Below are 18783 nucleotides of genomic sequence, written 5' to 3' on the forward strand. Positions count from 1 at the left end.
GCTTTGTCTACATAACCCTATGAGGTAGATATTTTTATCCGCATTTATGGGAAAGCTGAAGCTTAAAGATCCAGGTAGAAGTCCAAGGTCACAGAGGTAATAAATCTAACTCTTGGCTTCCTGTGTTCAGAATGAATGGATATATCTTTCCATAATAGAACATAATTAATAAATGTCATAGTAATGAACATTCATATTACCATACTTACAGTGTAGTTGCAGATCTACAATACTTTTTTGTCTTCGGCTACTTGTTTTAAAAAGTAACTTATTATTCTTCATGCCTGGGGCAATGTAAGCTATAAATAACAGTGATAGTAAGTGTTTCAGTAGTAACTAATGTGGAAATATTTATTTAATCTGAGTGATATTGGGCAACTTAGTTTTATAATTTCTCTACTTTTACACAGCAATGATTGTTATCCAGCTCATTTGTGACATACAGCTTGACACAGCCCTGAAGAAGGGTGTTAACTAGAGGACTTACTTATTTGTTAACTTCAATGAAGAGGACAGCATTTGTTTGGGAGGGTAATTAAGAAATTGATGAATATAAACCTTTGGGACATAGAAAATTAATTAACAAGCACCACTGACATTAAGGAGTCAGTCATAGGGAATGCTATTTTTGTTAGCATTTCTTTTTTTATTATTTTATTATTTTTTATTTATTTATTTTTTTAAAGATTTTATTTATTTTTTGACAGAGAGAGAAACAATGAGAGAGGGAACACAAGCAGGGGGAGTGGGAGAGGGAGAAGCAGGTTTCCCGCTGAGCAAGGAGCCCAATGTGGGGCTCGATCCCAGGACCCTGTGATCATGACCTGAGCCAAAGGCAGACGCTTAACGACTGAGCCACCCAGGTGCCCCTCTTTTTTTTTTTTTAATTCAAATGATCAACTATGGAATATTACTTAGCCATAAAACATAATGAGAGCTTGCATTTGCAACAGCATGAATGGACTAGAGGGTATTATGCTAAGTGAAATAAGTCAGACTGAGAAAGACAAATACCACATGATTTCAGTTATATGTGTAATTAAAAAAAAAAATGAAAAACAAAGCAGAAACAGACCCATAAGCATGAGAACAAACAAATGGTTGCAGGGGGAAGGAGAGGTGGACAGGCAAAATGGGTCAAGGGAAGTGGGAGGTATATACTTCCAGTTATGGAATGAAAAAGTCATGGGATGAAAAGTATAGCCCAGAGAATATTGTGATAGTGTTGTATGGGGACAGTGGCTACACTCGTGAGCATAGCATAATGTATAAACTTGTCAAATCACTATGTTGTACTCCTGAAACTAATGTAATATTGTGTTTCAACTATACTTCAAATAAAAAGTTCAAATGATTAATCTTTACATGGGGCTTAGAGGCCTATTATCTGCATTAGGATTTCTGAAAGTTTCTCCATAATTCAAAGCCATGTTCAGATGTTTAACTTACTCACTTTAATAGCCTTAAACCTATTACAAGTGTTCTTAAACATGGGTCAGCATTTTCTCATAAGGAATTCCAAATTTTTCTCTCAAACGATAGAGAACAAAGAGAGCGAGCGCAGGCGGAACTGAATGGAACCAGCAGCCTAGCTGAGTTGGACTCTGAACCAATTATTGTTAATCCTTTCCAGCCAATAGCATCTGTCATCCTTGAGGTATGGATGGTGGCAAATGTAATTTTTATAACTTAAGTTATAAAGTTGGAAGTTGGGAAAGGAGGTAGGAAGAAGTGTTCGCCAGAGATTATTTCTAAAAGAAATTAAATGGGAGAAATGGATTAAAGGCTTGCTGCTTTTTCTTCTTCTTCATGTTTGCTTTTTGATCTAATATAAAAAGGAAAGCTGACTTCTGAATTAACTGAGAATGAAAATGAAGATTAAATGTAGCAACTGCCATAGTTACTATCCTGATAAATCTTTTTTTGTCTGTATTTACTCATATGATAGTAAGTAATGTATTTCCTCTTACATTGTCTTTCTCCCTGTGTTGCTGGTACAATCCCTTTAAAGTAATATTAAATGCTTATGATGCACTTTAGAGTATGTCAGTGATTTCCTAACTATTTTCCCAGGATACTTCAGAATGTTTGAAACTATAGTAAGTTCTTCTATATATGAATATAATTTATTTTAACTTTAATTGTCAGAAGTTTTACCAAAATTAATGTTTAGACTTTAATCACGAAGAAGTTAAGGGACTATGTGTGTGTGTGTGTCTGTATATCTCTATCTTCGTTTTCATTTTCTACTGGTGTCCAGAGTTCGCACTGGCCTTTGCTTTAATTACCCTCAGCAGCCATGCCTCCTTAGAGGCAGAGCTTCCTACATCTCCATTCACTTAGAGCTTACTGTGGCAGCTGGCTTGGTGGTCCCATCTGTATATTCTCCATTCCTCTTCCCCTGTCACTGCCTCCTTCCACACAGGTGCTCATCTGGAAAGGTGGATGATTGTTTCTTCCTTGGGGCTGCTGCTGAGGAGGGAGGCAGCTCCACAGGTAAGAAGATGATTGGATAGTTTTGGTATTGCTTTATTTTGCAGAGTAATTGGTAATATGAGATAGTTTGTCTTAAGTTGCTTAGATAACAGAAGGTTAATTGTATTTAATCTTTTTATTAACCCTACTACATTTACCTTAAGTATATGCTTTTCTAAGGTATATTAAAGCTGTTTTAATAACTTGAGCTATTGATTTATCTCTATCCTATTAAATACTGTGGTTGCCAAGTTTTGTTGTATGTTCTTTAAAAAATGCTGATAGGAAGGAAATCAAGTTTGACTTTTCACTTTGAAACATGCATTTTCTCTATATTTGTAATAAAGCTCATCTTGTAAATGATGACTGATTATTTTATAGTACCATGGTTATAAATTACTTAGAAGGCCTTAGTGCTTCCACCAACATTGTATTTTTTATGATATAAAGATATGAACAATAATGGTGTATAGCATAGTATACCTCATATTCAAAGTCCCTGAGCTAATTAGTGGCATACAGAAAGGATAGTTATTGTGCTTTTAAACTATGTTAATTTTAAGAATATGATCAGTAAAGAAATGAAATAAATGAAAACAAATTACCTAAAATCTTCTTTTACCAAGCAAATTTTCCTTTCTTTACATAAGACTTCTCTTTTAAAATGTTTGCATTTTAGAGAAACACCCTACATTCCTTTGATTTTACCACAGTTAAAAAAAAATGATGAGGTATTGTTTCCAGAATAGACAGACCAATCAATGGAACAGATAGTAACAAACTTAATTATGCATGAGGATTTAGTATAAGATAAAGGTGACATTTCAAATCTGAGAGAAAAAGGAGTTAGAATCATGGACAATTATTTGGAAAAAAGTAAAATTAATGAACAGTGTCTACCAAATTCAACTCTAGAAGACTTAATGTGTAAAAAAGAAGACTTAAAAGTACTAGCACATAATATAGTTGAACATTTGTATATACCTGGAGGAGAACTTTCAAAGCAGGACAGTCAAGCCACAAATCATGAAGTGAAAAACAGATCAATCTTATTATATTCAATTTTTAAACATCTGTTCTACAAAGTTAAAGGCAAAGAACAAACCCTAATGAAAAATATTTGAGACACGTAAGACAAAAAAAGAACCCTTAAAAATTCCTACAAAAATAATGAGAATCTAATAGAAAAAAAAGGTTTTGAGTTACCATGGATAGTTCCCTAAAGAAAAAAATAAAAGTGGTAATAAGGTTACTTAATAGTTCGTCTTCACTAGTAATAAAAAAATTAAATTGACTTAAATAACACTGAGGTAAAAATATGTATTAATTTGGCAAACATGTAAAAGACTGACGATGATATACAGGTATTGAAAAAGATATGGGGAAATGTCACTCTCCTAACCCTTTGCCTGGAGTGTAAATTGACTTTAGCTTTTCTGAAGAGTGGTGTGTAGTTGCCTGTTGATCCAGTAGTTCCACTGTTAGGAATTTATTCTAAAAAACTAATTCAATAATTGTATTTCTTAGAATGAGAAATTGAAAATAATTTGTCTCTTCATTAGGAGTTGGTAAATTAAGTTATGCTATAACCATTCAAAATGATAATATAATTGATGAAAGTAGTAATGGCTAATGCTTATAGCATTATATAACACATATAGCTAACACTTTATGGGGCAGGTACTATTCGAAGCACTTCATATTCACAAGGAAAGAAATATATATTCTTAAGTAAAAACTTTAATTCTTTTTTGTTTAAAAAACAAAGGCATAAATATGTATATAAAGAGAGAGACATTCAATCACATTTATGTATGTTTGTGGGTGGTGTATGTCTGTACGTGTGCGGGTAGGAAAAGAAAAATACCTCTTAGTGATTATGCACTACACAGATCATTTCTTGATTGTGGAATTACTGGTAATATTTGTTTTCTTTCTTTGTACTATATGTATTTTCTGAAAGTTTACCAAACAGTATGCTTTGTGATATATTCAACAAATAATTTTTTAATAGAAATATCACAGTGCCCTGAAGTTACAGAATACTTTTGGATTATTTGATTTCTTCCTTAAAACTATCTTAGACAACTATTATATTAAAAATAATATATTTCATTTTTGTTAGAATGAAAGAAAACTTGAAAAAGAGAAAAAGAGACAAAATATGGAGAAATACAGTGATGGCGGCCCCCTGAAACATAAAGTGGAGGATGAGCAAATAGAGACACAGAGCCAGATCAGTGACAGTAGCCAAAAAAATAATGAGCTTGGAATAGTAGAAAATTATAAAGAGGCATTAACACAGCAGTTGGAGAATGAAGATGATACAGACCAGCGATCATCAGAATCAGGTGATAAATCTAGTTATTAAAAAATATATTTAGACATATATATACACACAAAACTTAACAGTACATGTCTCATTTGTCATGATTATTTTCACAAAAAATGTACTGTAATAATTTTTTGTCTCTAAATGCAGTATTTTGTCATGGTTTTCTCATGGTTTTGAATTTCTCATTAGTGAATTTGCTAACTTTTGTTTTTATTCATGATGCCTTAAAATGTACTCCTTTGTAATTTAAATGAATTTCAGCAGAAAGTTCTGTTTTCAATTTTATTTCATAAATATGGAATATAGCATAGTCCCAGGAATCCTTAGACTGTATTTAACCTTTAAGGCTTTTTTATGGGGTTTTGTTTTAAACTTCATAATACTATAGTCAGCATCACTTCTTTTATTGACTTGCTATTTCTACAGAATGCAGTTGAACATTTTTAAAGTCAATAGCCATTTTCCTCTTATTTTAATATCATATAAAATCTTCAATTCATAATTGCTTTTCTTTCTCTAAGTGGCTATGTGATTTAACAGGAAGTTATGTCTTTGGTGTCATAGAATCAGACAACCTCGGATAAAATCTAGGTGTTTATTACATTACATTGTATTGTTTTTCAGTCTTAGTTTCCTCATCTCTAAAATGGAGATAAGCATCATTTTTTTTTCACAGGCTTTAAGGTTACTTACAATAAAAATAACCCTACAGTGTTCCTAGTGCAGGGCCTGACGCATGACCCAATAATCATTACTTCCTTGCAACTTCTAGTTAGCAGTATGGTTTCATTATATATAAGAATTTTTGTACAGTATCAGGAAGGTTATGAAAATAAGATCGTAATCCCTGAGGTTCAGATTAGCTAACATGGATATTTTCCTGTATAAAAAAACTAGATTTGAAAGTTTTAAGTTGGGAAGGTAGGGCAGCATGTTCATACCCATGTAGTTCTGTTAACAGAGTTAAACAGAAAATAGATTTAAAGTGGCTTCTCAATATATTGAAAGAACTTTTGAACATTAATACTCTTTGTTAAAGAGCAAAAGTTTTGTCAGATTATTTGAAAATATAGTGTAGAAAGATCTAAGATAGTCAATCATATAACTATAATAATAATTAACATTTTATACCATAGAACATGGTTTCAGATACATTATTTTAATGCAGGATTATGTTATTTAACATAACAATCCTAGGGTATATTATTCCCATTATTCTGAGTAGGAAATCAGGGACTTGGAGAGATTTGAGTTACTTGGTTAATATCATATATCTCATTTGTGGCTGGGCTGAGAGCCCCCTTCATATCATCTGCCCGTTATCCTGTGTTCTTTTATGACCCTGAGCTATTCCCATCCTGAAATACCGTATGGTTCTGGACTTTCTCTTTCTATTCTCTCAGCTGTAAAGCTTAGGTTTTAATTGTAAAATGATGTCTTTGTTTTTATCTGGAGTAAAATGTCTCAAATGACACAAGTAATTTATTTAGAAAGATAATGTGTTTCTAAACATGTTTATATTTCTCATTGCTTTGCAGATTTCATAGATGTTGGCTATTTCTCATATAACAAATAATTCCCATTTTATAAAATGTATTACATATATGTAAATTAAGTAGCTGGGATCGTCAATTAAAATATTTCAGTAACTTTGGTGTTTGGTTATTTAACTATTATGCTATACCGGTTTTCATTGTTAAAGTTTACATGTTAATGACATAGATATCCTTAAATTGTTTATAAGTACTTAAGTGAGAATCTGTAGTTTTTTTTTTTTTTTTTTTAGAAAGAACACAAATTAATTCTGCAGTCTCTAATAATGTGATTTTGGTTACATGTGTTTATATTAGGCATACATTGTCCGGGGGTTATGTCAGTGGGTGATGTGTTTAGATTTGATTGGGGTCTTTTTTCACATTTCAAAGAATTATTTTTGGACTATTTATAACTAGAATCCATTCTATATATTCTACTGAGACAAATCAACATCTCTACCCTTTCCCTCGGCCATTCGGAGTTTCATGAAAATCCCTGCAATTAGGCCATTATATTTACTTAATATGACATTCGGAAAAAAATGTAAGTTACTTTTGGAAAGGTGAAGTTCTTTTTGTATTCTGAATAACCTGTCATAAAACTTAAAATACAGGCTTTTTGCTGTTTGTATCATATTCATTAATTATTTATTCAATAAGCAATCATTTAAAAAATTTACTCTTAGTAAAGGCAGATTCACATTTCATTACTGGTAACAATTTCCAAAGTTGAAGATGCAGTTTTATGGTAATGATAATATGAATATCTAGTTCCATTCTGTTTTATTATAGAAGTTTACGTTTTTCCAGAGGCATATAGTTCCATGTTTATATTCTTTTAGATAACAGTAAAAAGAAAACTAAGAAACTAAGAATAAAAAGGAGTCACCGTGTAGAACCTGTTAATACAGATGACTCTGCTCCTAAGAGTCCAACACCACCCCCCCCTCCTCCTCCTGGTGAGTAAATTGATATTGATACTGAATTTAGAAATACTGCTTTAAACAGTAAGAAAAAAAAGAAATTTTGTAATTTTATTCCATATGTTTATTATTTTGTGAATTTATGAAAAAGGCAGTTTTCTCTACTTTGTTCAAAATTTATCATTAAGTATGTATTTCCTTTTTTTAATAAAAAAAATGTTTTCCAAAAGTAAAAAATAGTATGTAAAATTAATAAGAACACTTTACCCAAGCACTTCCTAGAATGGATTCAAGTCCTACTTGAAATATCAGTACCCAGATTGCTAAAAGGAATTTAAATTTAATGAATGGATGGTTAATGTAAGTTTTTAAAAAGTTGGATCTTTCATCCTGAAAGTTATCATTTGAAAGCAAGATGTGTGAATTTTTCCAATATATTTCCAACATACATACTGACCTTCTAAGTTGTCATGAGGATTAAAAGAATACTGCTTGTAAGACTTTGGGATGTGCTAATTGCACAGTAATTGTGAGAAATTTCTCAGCACTAGGCACAGTACCTCACATACCGTAGGTGCTCAATAAATATCTAAATGTATATGTTTATAGTGTCCTTTTAGCCCTGTTAGAAGGCTTTAGGTGGTAACATTTTCCTTTGAGGATTATTTTAAGACTCATTTCTAGTATATAATTTGTTAGTAAACATTTATTTTAGCCTTTGCTAGGGGTTGGAATAGTAGCCTAAGGTAATTTTTGATGGTGGTCAATGAAGATGCTTATATTTTTTACTAAAGATAAGTAAAAAAGCAGATGTTACCAGCCTATAATTACATTTTTAAATAAAAACTATTTCAAATGGCTTTGTGGCTATTCAGTACTGTGTCATTCAATATACATATATGACTTGACATCAAATATATACATTCTTGTCAAGGGAGGGATCCTCTCAACAGGCCTACAGAGCATTGTTTAACAGTGTTTTAAATGTTTTTCTTTTTCCTTAGTTGGCTGGGGAACCCCCAAAGTCACTAGACTTCCAAAACTTGAGCCTCTTGGTGAAACACGTCATAATGGTAATGCAAAAGGATCAGTTTTCAAATATACATATTACATCCACTTTTCTTTACCTCAGTACTTCAACCAACTTTTATTTTTGGAAGCCTTTCGAATCCACAACCGTCCTTTTTCATTATACTTCACTTTTTTCATTTAATTTTTTTTATTCTTTAGTGACTTTTGCCTCCATATAATTTGTTTACCTTGGACTACAGATGTAAAAATAATCATAGTTCATGTTTATCCATTATATATTTACGTAAATTGTTATGAAAAGTGAACAGGTGTAAAGCAATTTAAATTAAATATGAGACATTACAATTATGCTTAGTGTTAAAAATAGCATTGTCCTATATGTGCTCAGTATACGCAGTGATAATGCCACATAATTATTCTTTCTGTTTCTAATAAGATCCAGCTGCTGAATATTAAAGTCAAGTAAAGATCGACACAGTTTGTAAAATCAAAGACTAAATCAGCAAACCAAATAAAGTTCAGCTAAATAGAAAGTTACTAAAGGCTTACTGACTCAAGAAAACAGTTTTCTTTGGATGAAATTAACATAAGGTGTAGTCCAGCCAATATATGGCATTGGAACTCCACAGCTGGAAAACTAGAGAAAGGACAGTTGTGTATAAAGAACTGCCTGATACAACCGGCAGAAGTTCTGATTTCAGACCATCAGCCCAGGCTCTTTCAATAAAATGTTTCTAGAAGGCAAAAGGGTAATTATATATATTGTAGCTCAATGAAGTTCTCCATCAAGAATATCCAATTCCCTTTTTGATGGCTCTGTTTACCTAATCTAGAACTTGGATTCCTAAGGAGACCCATTTACCACCAGGAAAGAAGGTCAGAAATTTAACATTTCCAAAAGCATTATCATGTAACTTGAAATTATGTCAAACTTTATAAAATATTTTTATTCAAAAAGTACAATAATAATAATAACCCATTTGTTTTCTTTTTCAGAATAATGTAATGAAATACATCTTTGATAATCATTAGTGAAAATTAAAGGATTTTTTTCATTTCTAAATACAGAAAAGTTTCTTAGACCATATGGGAATTACAGTGAAGTAACATTTCTGGTTGACTGACTTTACATCAGGATATTTTTATTGACTGTAATATGTTAGTTCGTGTTTAATGATACGCAAATTGTGTATGTTAGAATACATTATCAGTTTAAATATTTACTGTGTTGTTAAAAAATTAGCAAAGTTAATATACATACATACATGGATGTACATCCATGTATGTATGTATATATTTATGTACACATATATAGAAAAATACTAATTTCTCATAGGACAGACATGTTTTCTCTTGCTGAATTTTAGGCATCCAGAAAGCAAAGTTTTTATATTTGACACCACCTAAAACATTGGTGATACCAAGCTGAATAAGACATAAATTCTGCCTTTCTGCAGATCCTGGCCTAATAGAAAAGAGAATACTTGAGCTTACTGTAGTGTATGTGACAGTTCGCAATATACAGTAATAAGTTCTGTGGTGTGGAATTGGAGCACAAACTGCAGGGACAGTGGTATTACAACTGGGTCTTCGAAGAAGGAGAAGTCAGTGGGCAACACAGACTATTCAAAGGTAGAGGAGTGCGAAAGGGTGTTGCTTATTTGGAAAGTAAAATTCCTTGTGATTGAGGCTTAGGTTCATGTAGGTAGGGTGGGCAAGAAGGAGGACATTTGAAGTTACCGAGTTTTGAGACTGGAATTACGGCTTAGGGTCAGATTGTGAAGGGCCTCATATATATACATTAAGATGTCTGGACTTGCTGTAATTTTCCAAGAGACACTATACATTTTTGAGTAGGGAAGTAATGTTACTAGATGTGTTGTTTAGGAAAATAATTTTTGTCACAGTGAAAAGTACAGACTTGCTGGTGGCCACACTTGAGGTAAGGATCCCATCTAAGAGGCTGTTCTAGTAGTCACAGTGAGAAGTGAGGAATGGAAATTGGAATGGAGAGTAAAAAATGTATGCAGGAAATATCTTAGTAACTATAAAAAGTAATATTTAATGAATGAATGTATGGGCTGAGGGGAAGAGGAATAGAGGATTATTTACTCAAGCAGCTGGAAGGTTGGTGCTATCTCTGAGATTGAAAATACTTGAGGAAGGAAACCTGCTTTGGAGGTGTCTGTAGGCTTATCTATTTGGAAATGTCTCTTGGCCAATACAAGTAAGATTCAAGAGCTCAGGGGAAAAGAAGGGACTCAAGTGAGTGGAGGGTTTGCAGATCTTTTTTTTTTTTTAGTCGCCATCTCACGATAAGAATTCTGTGCCCATAATAAATGCGCTGTAATTTTACTGAATTAATGCAGGAGGGGATGATAGTTTCTTGTTTCTGAAGGAAATTTTGTAGAATGAGGAAAAAAGTAATGGTAGTATTCAGGGGGAACACAGTTAAGGACAAGTGGAAAAAGGTCAAAAATAGGTTGAGAAGGTCATTTTGTTTTGTTTGTGCTCACTTTCCTGTTTGTTTTTAAATTAGAACTTCTGAGAAAGAATTGTAATAAATTAGTTAAGTTCAAGACCACCATATCCCAATATTTTAGTCCGTTTTCAGTATTTATCAATAAATGTAGCTTCCCAGAGCAGAGAAGAAAACACTATAACTTCACAAGTTTTAAAATATTTTTATCATTTTCTTCCCATAAATTTTAAGTCTAAGTATACCTAACCTGGGTTTAAAAAAAAAAAAAAAAGTACAATCAACTCTGTTTTCATTAATGGGGAAGAAAGCAGGTATAATTAAAATTCCGAATAAAAAACCTTAAATTTATTATTAGAGTTTATCATGGGATCTTCATCAGAGATGCTGATAACTGCCAATTTTATAATTGCATCCTCCTCTTTTCTCTAATTTTGTACATATTTCTTTGCATTTGGTGAATGGCAAGTAAACAACAGATACATAATGAGCTAGAGTAGTAATTAAAAGTTAACTGCAAGTGGCTTGGCACTTAAAATTTACTGGGATGAAAAACAATTTTTTATAGTCACACTGGGAATTTTTAAGGCAGATTCTTGTTCTTTGATAATTGACATTTGCTTTGATAGCAATTTGATTTTACTTTTCTAATTACTGTCTGTAATGTTTGCCCAGTTTAACAGGTAAGGCATGCATTAAGAAAAGAGACTAAAAAGAATAGCTTTACTATATAAACACTCTCAACCCATACTTCATTAACATGTTATGTGTTATACATTATGAGAAATATATCAAGGATTCTGTTAGGTAGAAATACCAAATGCACTAAAGAATATTTCTAATCTTAAAATGTGAATGAAGATAAAATTTTGTATGCAGTTTTTACTACCCTTCAATTTGATTTTTGAAAAGTTTGAAACTCTTTATAAAAATGTGGTTGGTTTATTATCAGTTAGTGCCCAGTTATCAGTTGGGTACTAACATCGATATATGCCCCACAGTTAAGACAATAAGAAACCTACTTTGTATAGAATGATTTTATTTTCTGGCAAAAAAATAATACAAAATCTTTACTGCAAAAATAAAATAATTTCCTGGGAGGGGAAAAAGATAATTCTTACCATGTGTATCTGATTTCTCTTTTTAGGAAGATATTTTTAAATTCTAGAAGTATAACACATTAGGAAGTATATTCATTCTGGTTTAATTTTGAGTTCTGTTATGTATTAAAATTCTCATTAATTCTGAATTTAAGAAATTAGAGAAGTCATACTTAAAATTTGTCAAAAATAATTGTTTAATTTAAATTATAACATTAATATAGCAATAATATTAGCTGTATATTCTGTGTTCCTGGCATATTGTTAAGCACTTCAAGTATTTTATGTCATTTTAATTCTCCTAAAAACCTTGTAAGATGGGCAGAGATATCCCCATTTTGTGCGGGAGGAACTTACACTCCAAGGTCACATAGCTACTAAGTAGCAGTATCGGGATTTGAATTTAGGTCTGTCCAGCTTTGAAATCTATATTTTTAATTCATTATGTTATACTGTCATATCAAGATTTATTGCAGCTTACTAGTTGCTTCGAATTTATAGTTGCTTGTAAAACCATTTTCTCCTAATACCTCTCTATATTTAAAGTGGTTTTCTTGTAGACAGCCTATAGTTGGGTCATATTTTTTGATCCACTCTTACAATCTCTATCTTTTAATTGTTGCAGTTGTACCATTGACATTAAAATGATTATTGGTATAGTTGAATTAATATCTACCATATCCATTACTGTTTTCTATTTGTTGCCCTCATTCTTTTTTTTTTTTTAAGATTTTATTTATTTGAGAGAGAGAGCACAAGCAGGGGGAGGGGCAGAGGGAGAGGAAGAAGCAGGCTCCCCACAGAGCAGGTAGCTCGATGTAGGGCTCGATCCCAGGACCCCTGGATCATGACCTGAGCAAAAGGCAGATGCTTAATGGTCTGAGCCACCCAGGCACCCCTGTTGCCCTCATTCTGTGTTCCTATTTTTGTCTTCCACTCTTTTTCTACCTTTTGTGTGTGTGTGCGTGTGTGTGTGTGTGTGCGTGTGTGTGTGTGTTTAAGATTTGTTTATTTTAGAGAGGGAGAAAAAAAGAAATGGAACGGGTTGGGGGGAGGGGCAGAGGGAGAGAGAAAATCTCAAGCAGACTCCCTGCTGATGGCAGAGCCTGTTCCCAGGCTCTATCCCACAACCCTGAGATCATGACCTGAGCCAAAACCAAGAGTCGGACACTTAACCGACTGTGCCACCCAGGTGCCCCTGCCTTTTGTGGGTTTAATTGAGAATAGTATATGATTCCATTTTCTCTCCTTTCTTAGCATATCACTTATCCTAATTTTTTTTTTTTTACTTTTTTTAGTGGCTGCTCTAGAGTTTGCAGTATACATTTTCATTAATCCAAGTCCACTTTCAAACAACACTATAGATTTAATGGGTAGTGCAAGTACCTAAAATAATGAAATAATCCTAATTCCTTTCTCTGTGTTCTTTGTGTCATGCTGTCATTCATTTGACTCATATATAAGCATGTATAAGTATATATACATATTCATAAGATATATACTTTCATATATGTAATCAAACACGTTGTTGCTATTAGTATTTTTGAACAAACTTATCTTTTTGATCAATTAAGAAGAAAAATACGTTTTCATTTGACTTCTTCTTTGATACTTTTTCTTTCTTTATGTGGATCTGAGTTTTTGACCTATATTATTTTCCTTCTCTCTAAAGAACTTCTTTTAACGTTCCTTGCGAGGCAAGTCTGCTCGCAATAAATTCCCTCAATTTTTGTTTGTTTGAAAAAAGTCTTTATTTTTCCTTTACTTTTGAAGGACAATTTTGCAGGGTACAGAATTCTAGGTTGGTGTTTTGTTTTGTTTTGTTTTTCTTCTCTAAACACTTTAAATATTTCACTTTACTTTCTCCTTGTTTGCATGGTGTCTGAGGAAAAGTTGGATGTAATTCTTACCTTTGAGCCTCTGTTGGAAAGGTGTTTTTTCCCCCTCTGGTTTCTTTCAGGATTTTTCCTTTTCTTTGACTTTCTGTAGTTTGAAAATGTTGTGCCTAGATATAATTTGGCATTTATCCTGCTCAGTGTTCTCTGGATTCCTTGATCTGTGCTTTGATGTCTGACATTAATTTGGGGGAAATTCTTAGTCATTATTGCTTCAAATATTGTTTCTGTTCTTTTTTCTCTCTCTTCTTCTGGTATTCACATTACAAATAAGGTATGCCTTTTGTACTTGTCCCACAGCCCTCGGATATTCTTTTCAGTTTTTTTTTCCCCCAGTCTTTGTTCTCTTTGCTTTTCAGTTCCTGAGGATTTTATTGATCCATTCTCAAGCTCAGAGGTTCTTTCCTCAGTCATGTCCAGTCTACTAATAAGCCCATCAAAGACCTTCTTCATTTCTGTAACAGTGGTTTTTTTTTAATCTCTAGCATTTTTTTTTTTTTTTTGGTTATTTCTTAGGATTTCCATCTCCCTGCTTACATTGCCATCTGTTCTTACATGCTGTCTACTTTATCCACTAAAGCTCTTAGCTTGTTAATGATAGTTGTTTTAAATTCCTGGCCTGATAATTCTGACATTCCTGCCATATCTTCTGATGCTTGATCTGTCTCTTCGGATCTTGAGTTTTTTGCCCTTTTTGGAATGCCTTGTTTTTGTTTTGTTTTGTTTTATAGTCTGACATGGTGTACCAGGTGAAAGGAACTACTGTAAATTGGCCATTAGTAATATGGTGGTGATGGGTGATGGAAGGAGAAGTGTTCCATATTTCTCTGATTAGATCTCAGTCTTTTACTGAGCCTGTGCCTCTGCACTCTGAACTTCACAAGAGTTTCTTAGTTTTTTCATCCCCATTAGGTGGACAAAATGGATAGTGTCAGCTGGAATTGCTGATTTCCTTCCCCAGGTCAGTTAGGGTTTGATGATACCATGGTAGGTTAGGCTCTAGTTAATTAGTTTCCCCTGAGGGCAGGCCTTGTTCCCTAGAACAGAGTGCTCTGGGGTATTTCAAGATGGTTTCTTTTTTCCTCCCCTGCCAGAAGTGGGAGGGGGATTTTTCTTCAATATTTATTGTGAGAATTTGTTCACGTTCCTGGAGATAAATTTCACAATATCGCAGGGATCCTCTTATGACTTAGTCTCCTTGTAATTTTTAACTCTCCAATTTGTTCCTACTAAGCCTCCAGCAGTTCATCAAAGTTCAGGTTTTCCTACCAGGCAGTTTTCCTTCCTTTGGCAGTTTCCATTCATGAATATATGCTCTGGTAAACTGAAACTCCCTATATTTTCCTGTATCTAGTATTGGGGCAGTGGTGTGTCTTGTGACCTCCCCTCTTATGGAAATGAGATGAGTTGTTGATTTTGTAGTCTGTTCAGCTTTTTATTTCTTGTTAGGGTGGAGTGGTGACCTCCAGTCTCCTTAAATGTGTTATGACTTTGTTAAATTAATATTTGTTAAGTAGGACCCCTGGATGCTAGATGGTAAGTAGTGGTTCAAAAAAACCACAGTAGAAATTGAAATAGGAAAAATTTATTACTCACAGGTCCTGGAGGAAGTATATGCCATACCTTGAGGGTTCCACAGGGGGAGATAAAGGCAGGGTGCAGGCAGAGAGCTGTAGAAATGGGGCCATATGCTAAGGCCAGACTGGTGAATTCAAAACAAAAAGAATGTAATTTGTAAGCTCCACCGTGGTCTTATCTAACAGAAGACCCTGGCAGGTGAGGGAGACTGTTGATCACAAAGGGCATTGGGTAAGTTATATCAGGAACTTACATTTACTTGTGACTTTGCGGGCTATTTTCTAGGGCATGTGCTTATTTGCATGAAGGGCTAGTTAGCTAAACTCTCAAGGTATGTGAAACTGGAACAGGCCTCTAATACATTTTCAATATATTTATTTCAAGTGATTCTAAAAATCTATGCTTCTAGAATAATTTTAAGGTAATAGGCTAGAAAATAATTACTTACTGAAGGTTTACATATGTTATTAAATTTAAGCCAATTTATAATAAGGGACAGGAACTTATTATGAAATGTAAAATAAGACTTTCTTTGTTTCATATATGCCTTAAATCACTGAATTATAGTGAAGCATCATTGTAAATGATTACTACTTACCAGAAAACTAAGATAATTAATTAATTATTTTCTCAAAATACCTACAAGTAATAGCCATTGGATGAGAACATGGATGGTACAAATACTGACTTATCAGGGCCTTGGCAACAGGATCCATAGATTTTCATATATTTGTTATTTGTTTTATTCTAATGTGAACATGTAATTGAAAATAAAAATAATATATAAGATACAACTTTTTATTAAATCAAGTAGAAATTAATTTATAATCTAGAGTTAGGAATTTATCCTAGTGGTTATGTTTTGAATTTATTCAAGTTTTCTTGGATTTTGATTTTTTTTGTCTATCCTCTTCTTCCATTATTTTACCCATCAAGTGAGAGCACTTTTCTTTTTTAAAGATGTTGGTTGGAAAATAATGAATTGTATCAAAAATTCTGATTTACCATATTTTGGTATTCCTTCTTTATGTAGATTTCTATGGAAAGCCACTGCCTCCCCTGGCTGTGCGACAGAGACCTAACAGTGACTCTCATGATGTGATTTCATAACCAAGTTACGTGCATGCACTCTTTTAATACAGGCAAGATCAACTAGAGGACCTTCTTTCTCAAAGAGGAAAAACCCTAAACATTGATGACTGGGGCAAGATAACCATAGCAATTTCAGTAAGGAGATGAATAGCCAAAGACTTGACTGATCTGACAATTATCCATATTATTAACTGTTAAAAAAAAAAAAAAAAAAAGGAAGCAAAATGACCAGTAGATGGGATGAACATTTGAATCAAGTTAGCAGGAGTTACTGTTGACTCCGGATTTTACAGTTCCATTCATGGGCATATTCCTGAAGGAAAACCTCTTCAGAAAAAGAGCCAATGGACTCTGCACACTTTCTTTACTATTTGTTTTTTAATAGTCTTTGTTGCTGTATCTTACACATTTTTTGTAAGATACACGTGCATGGAAGGGGAACTCTTGGAAATTTATAAGCTAAGTTTTTAACTTTTTATATTTTTCTAAAACTTATAATAATTTTAATACTATGATACTGACTGCACTTTTCTATAGATGCTTTGTTTAAATTGTGTCTGGAAATGGTGTTGACAAACATGAACTATACAAACAGGACAAATTTATATGGTTTCAGATATGTTTTATGATAGTATTGTTCTTGAAGTATACATCCTAATTTTACCTAATTTTAAAATAATACCTTTTTAAAATAGATTCTCAGATCTTTATTCTTCCAAATTATGTTATCTGAAAACACTACCCAAGGAGGGTTCATTTTGTTGTTGTTTGCTTTCTTTTGGTGATGATCACAGTAAATGAAAGAGGCTTGAAATACTTTCTTGATCTAAATGCTTTTTAAATTAATAAAAATGTTATGTGAGATATTATTACAATTTTCAATGAATACCTCTTTTATGGGATAGACCTTTTCAGATCAAGGTGCTTGTTGTCACTCCCTTGTTCTCTCAGGAGCTGAAGTGACTCTTTTGGGTTATTCTAATTATTTTGTGTCTTGAAAATAAAGCCAAAAAGACTGAAAAAGCCACAGTGGGTGCAGAGACTTGGTTTTATAACCAGGAAATGCTTGGGTACTAAATCAATAAGAATAAAAATGTTGGTTTAAAATTACTTTAAAAAGAAACAATTCCAAAATAGTTTCTCAATTTAAAATAATAGCACTTCCCTTGCACTGAAGAATGGCATCTATAGGATTCTCTGTTTAGGCAAACTCTTAGAAATATATTTTGAGTATTAAATTCATAATGTTGCATTTAATTGAAAGTATATATATTTATAGCAAGGTGAAAATGCTATAAACAACATGAATCCTTATCACCTTGTTAAAATTGGTAAGTTTGGTAACTTGTACTGCCAACAAACATATACTTGTATCTGACAATAACAAGATTAAGTATGTCTAAGGCAGTTTAATATGATTATTTTACTTTGGAGCATCACATTTAGTCACATTTTTTAAGTGCCTGAACTTTCGTTAGTTGGATCACTTATTACTCTAGTCAGTATCATAATGCAGTCTTTTGAAGTTTTGTGCATAGGACACCAGGCACACTGAGTAAAAAGCATTCTACTTCAGATATAAAATTCATAACAGCCTAAATTTGATAGGTGGCTGAAATATAAGAAAAAGCAACACAGGGAGACAGAATGTAAATTTTGAACTGGATTGTAGAGAAGAACTTATTTGTACATCTTTTTGGTTCCTATTTGTAACATTTACATTTATTCATTTTTTTAAACACTAAACTTAAACTTTTGTCATCCTTCTAATTTTCATCTAGTTTGAGAAGAAACAAAAGTTTAAAATTTTGTTTCCTGTAGGTGATTACTGTAGTGTACAATAATACTGAGTTCATTTATTAAAAAAATAAAAATCTTGAAATATATGATAAAGTTAAATAAATGTTTTATAAATCTCTCAAAAATTGATTTGTATTCTTAAAACATCTTAAAGATATTTTAAAAGAAGTTTTGTAAATCCAGGTTGCTTTTAACAAGTAAATGCCTATTTTGTTATATGCTGCATTTTTATTCTTAATTTTCACGAATTATGACATTTTCACACAATAAAAATAATTTACATCAGTATGCGGTTTTGCTTTTCATTTGATAAATTTAAATGATTTCTTTTTGGTAAGAAAATAGAAAAGGAATTTTCAAATACGACTGTTGGAAGAAATCTTAAGTTGATAGATTAAAATAATGACTTTTTATTTTACATGAAACCTTTTTTCTCTGCACAGGTTTTCATATATGTGGAAAAGAATATTGTCATTTTAAAGGCAGCTAAAAATATCATATCACCTTATGATCCTAGATGATCCAGTGTCTGTCTTTTG

The 18783-nt window shown here is 32.5% G+C and overlaps 1 protein-coding gene across 2 annotated transcripts in view; it reads left to right on the top strand.

Annotated features, from left to right (window-relative positions):
* Positions 1-18267, top strand: part of ARL13B (ARF like GTPase 13B) — a 68104-nt gene extending 49837 nt beyond the window's left edge. The window contains exons 6-10 of one of the 2 annotated variants that reach the window (XM_028113795.2): positions 1543-1657; positions 4601-4826; positions 7188-7304; positions 8273-8341; positions 16386-18267. In XM_028113795.2, coding sequence (XP_027969596.1) covers positions 1543-1657; positions 4601-4826; positions 7188-7304; positions 8273-8341; positions 16386-16462 — 604 coding nt within the window. In that variant the 3' untranslated portion in view covers positions 16463-18267. The remainder of the gene's footprint in view (positions 1-1542; positions 1658-4600; positions 4827-7187; positions 7305-8272; positions 8342-16385) is intronic. The other variant, XM_088024251.1, reaches the window with a different exon arrangement.
* Positions 18268-18783: the final 516 nt, after the last annotated feature.

This window comes from Eumetopias jubatus, unplaced genomic scaffold (assembly GCF_037043125.1).
Source record: "Eumetopias jubatus isolate StellerSeaLion01/CBP00866 unplaced genomic scaffold, mEumJub1_p1.0 scaffold_1, whole genome shotgun sequence".
Taxonomy (NCBI): Eukaryota; Metazoa; Chordata; class Mammalia; order Carnivora; family Otariidae; genus Eumetopias; species Eumetopias jubatus.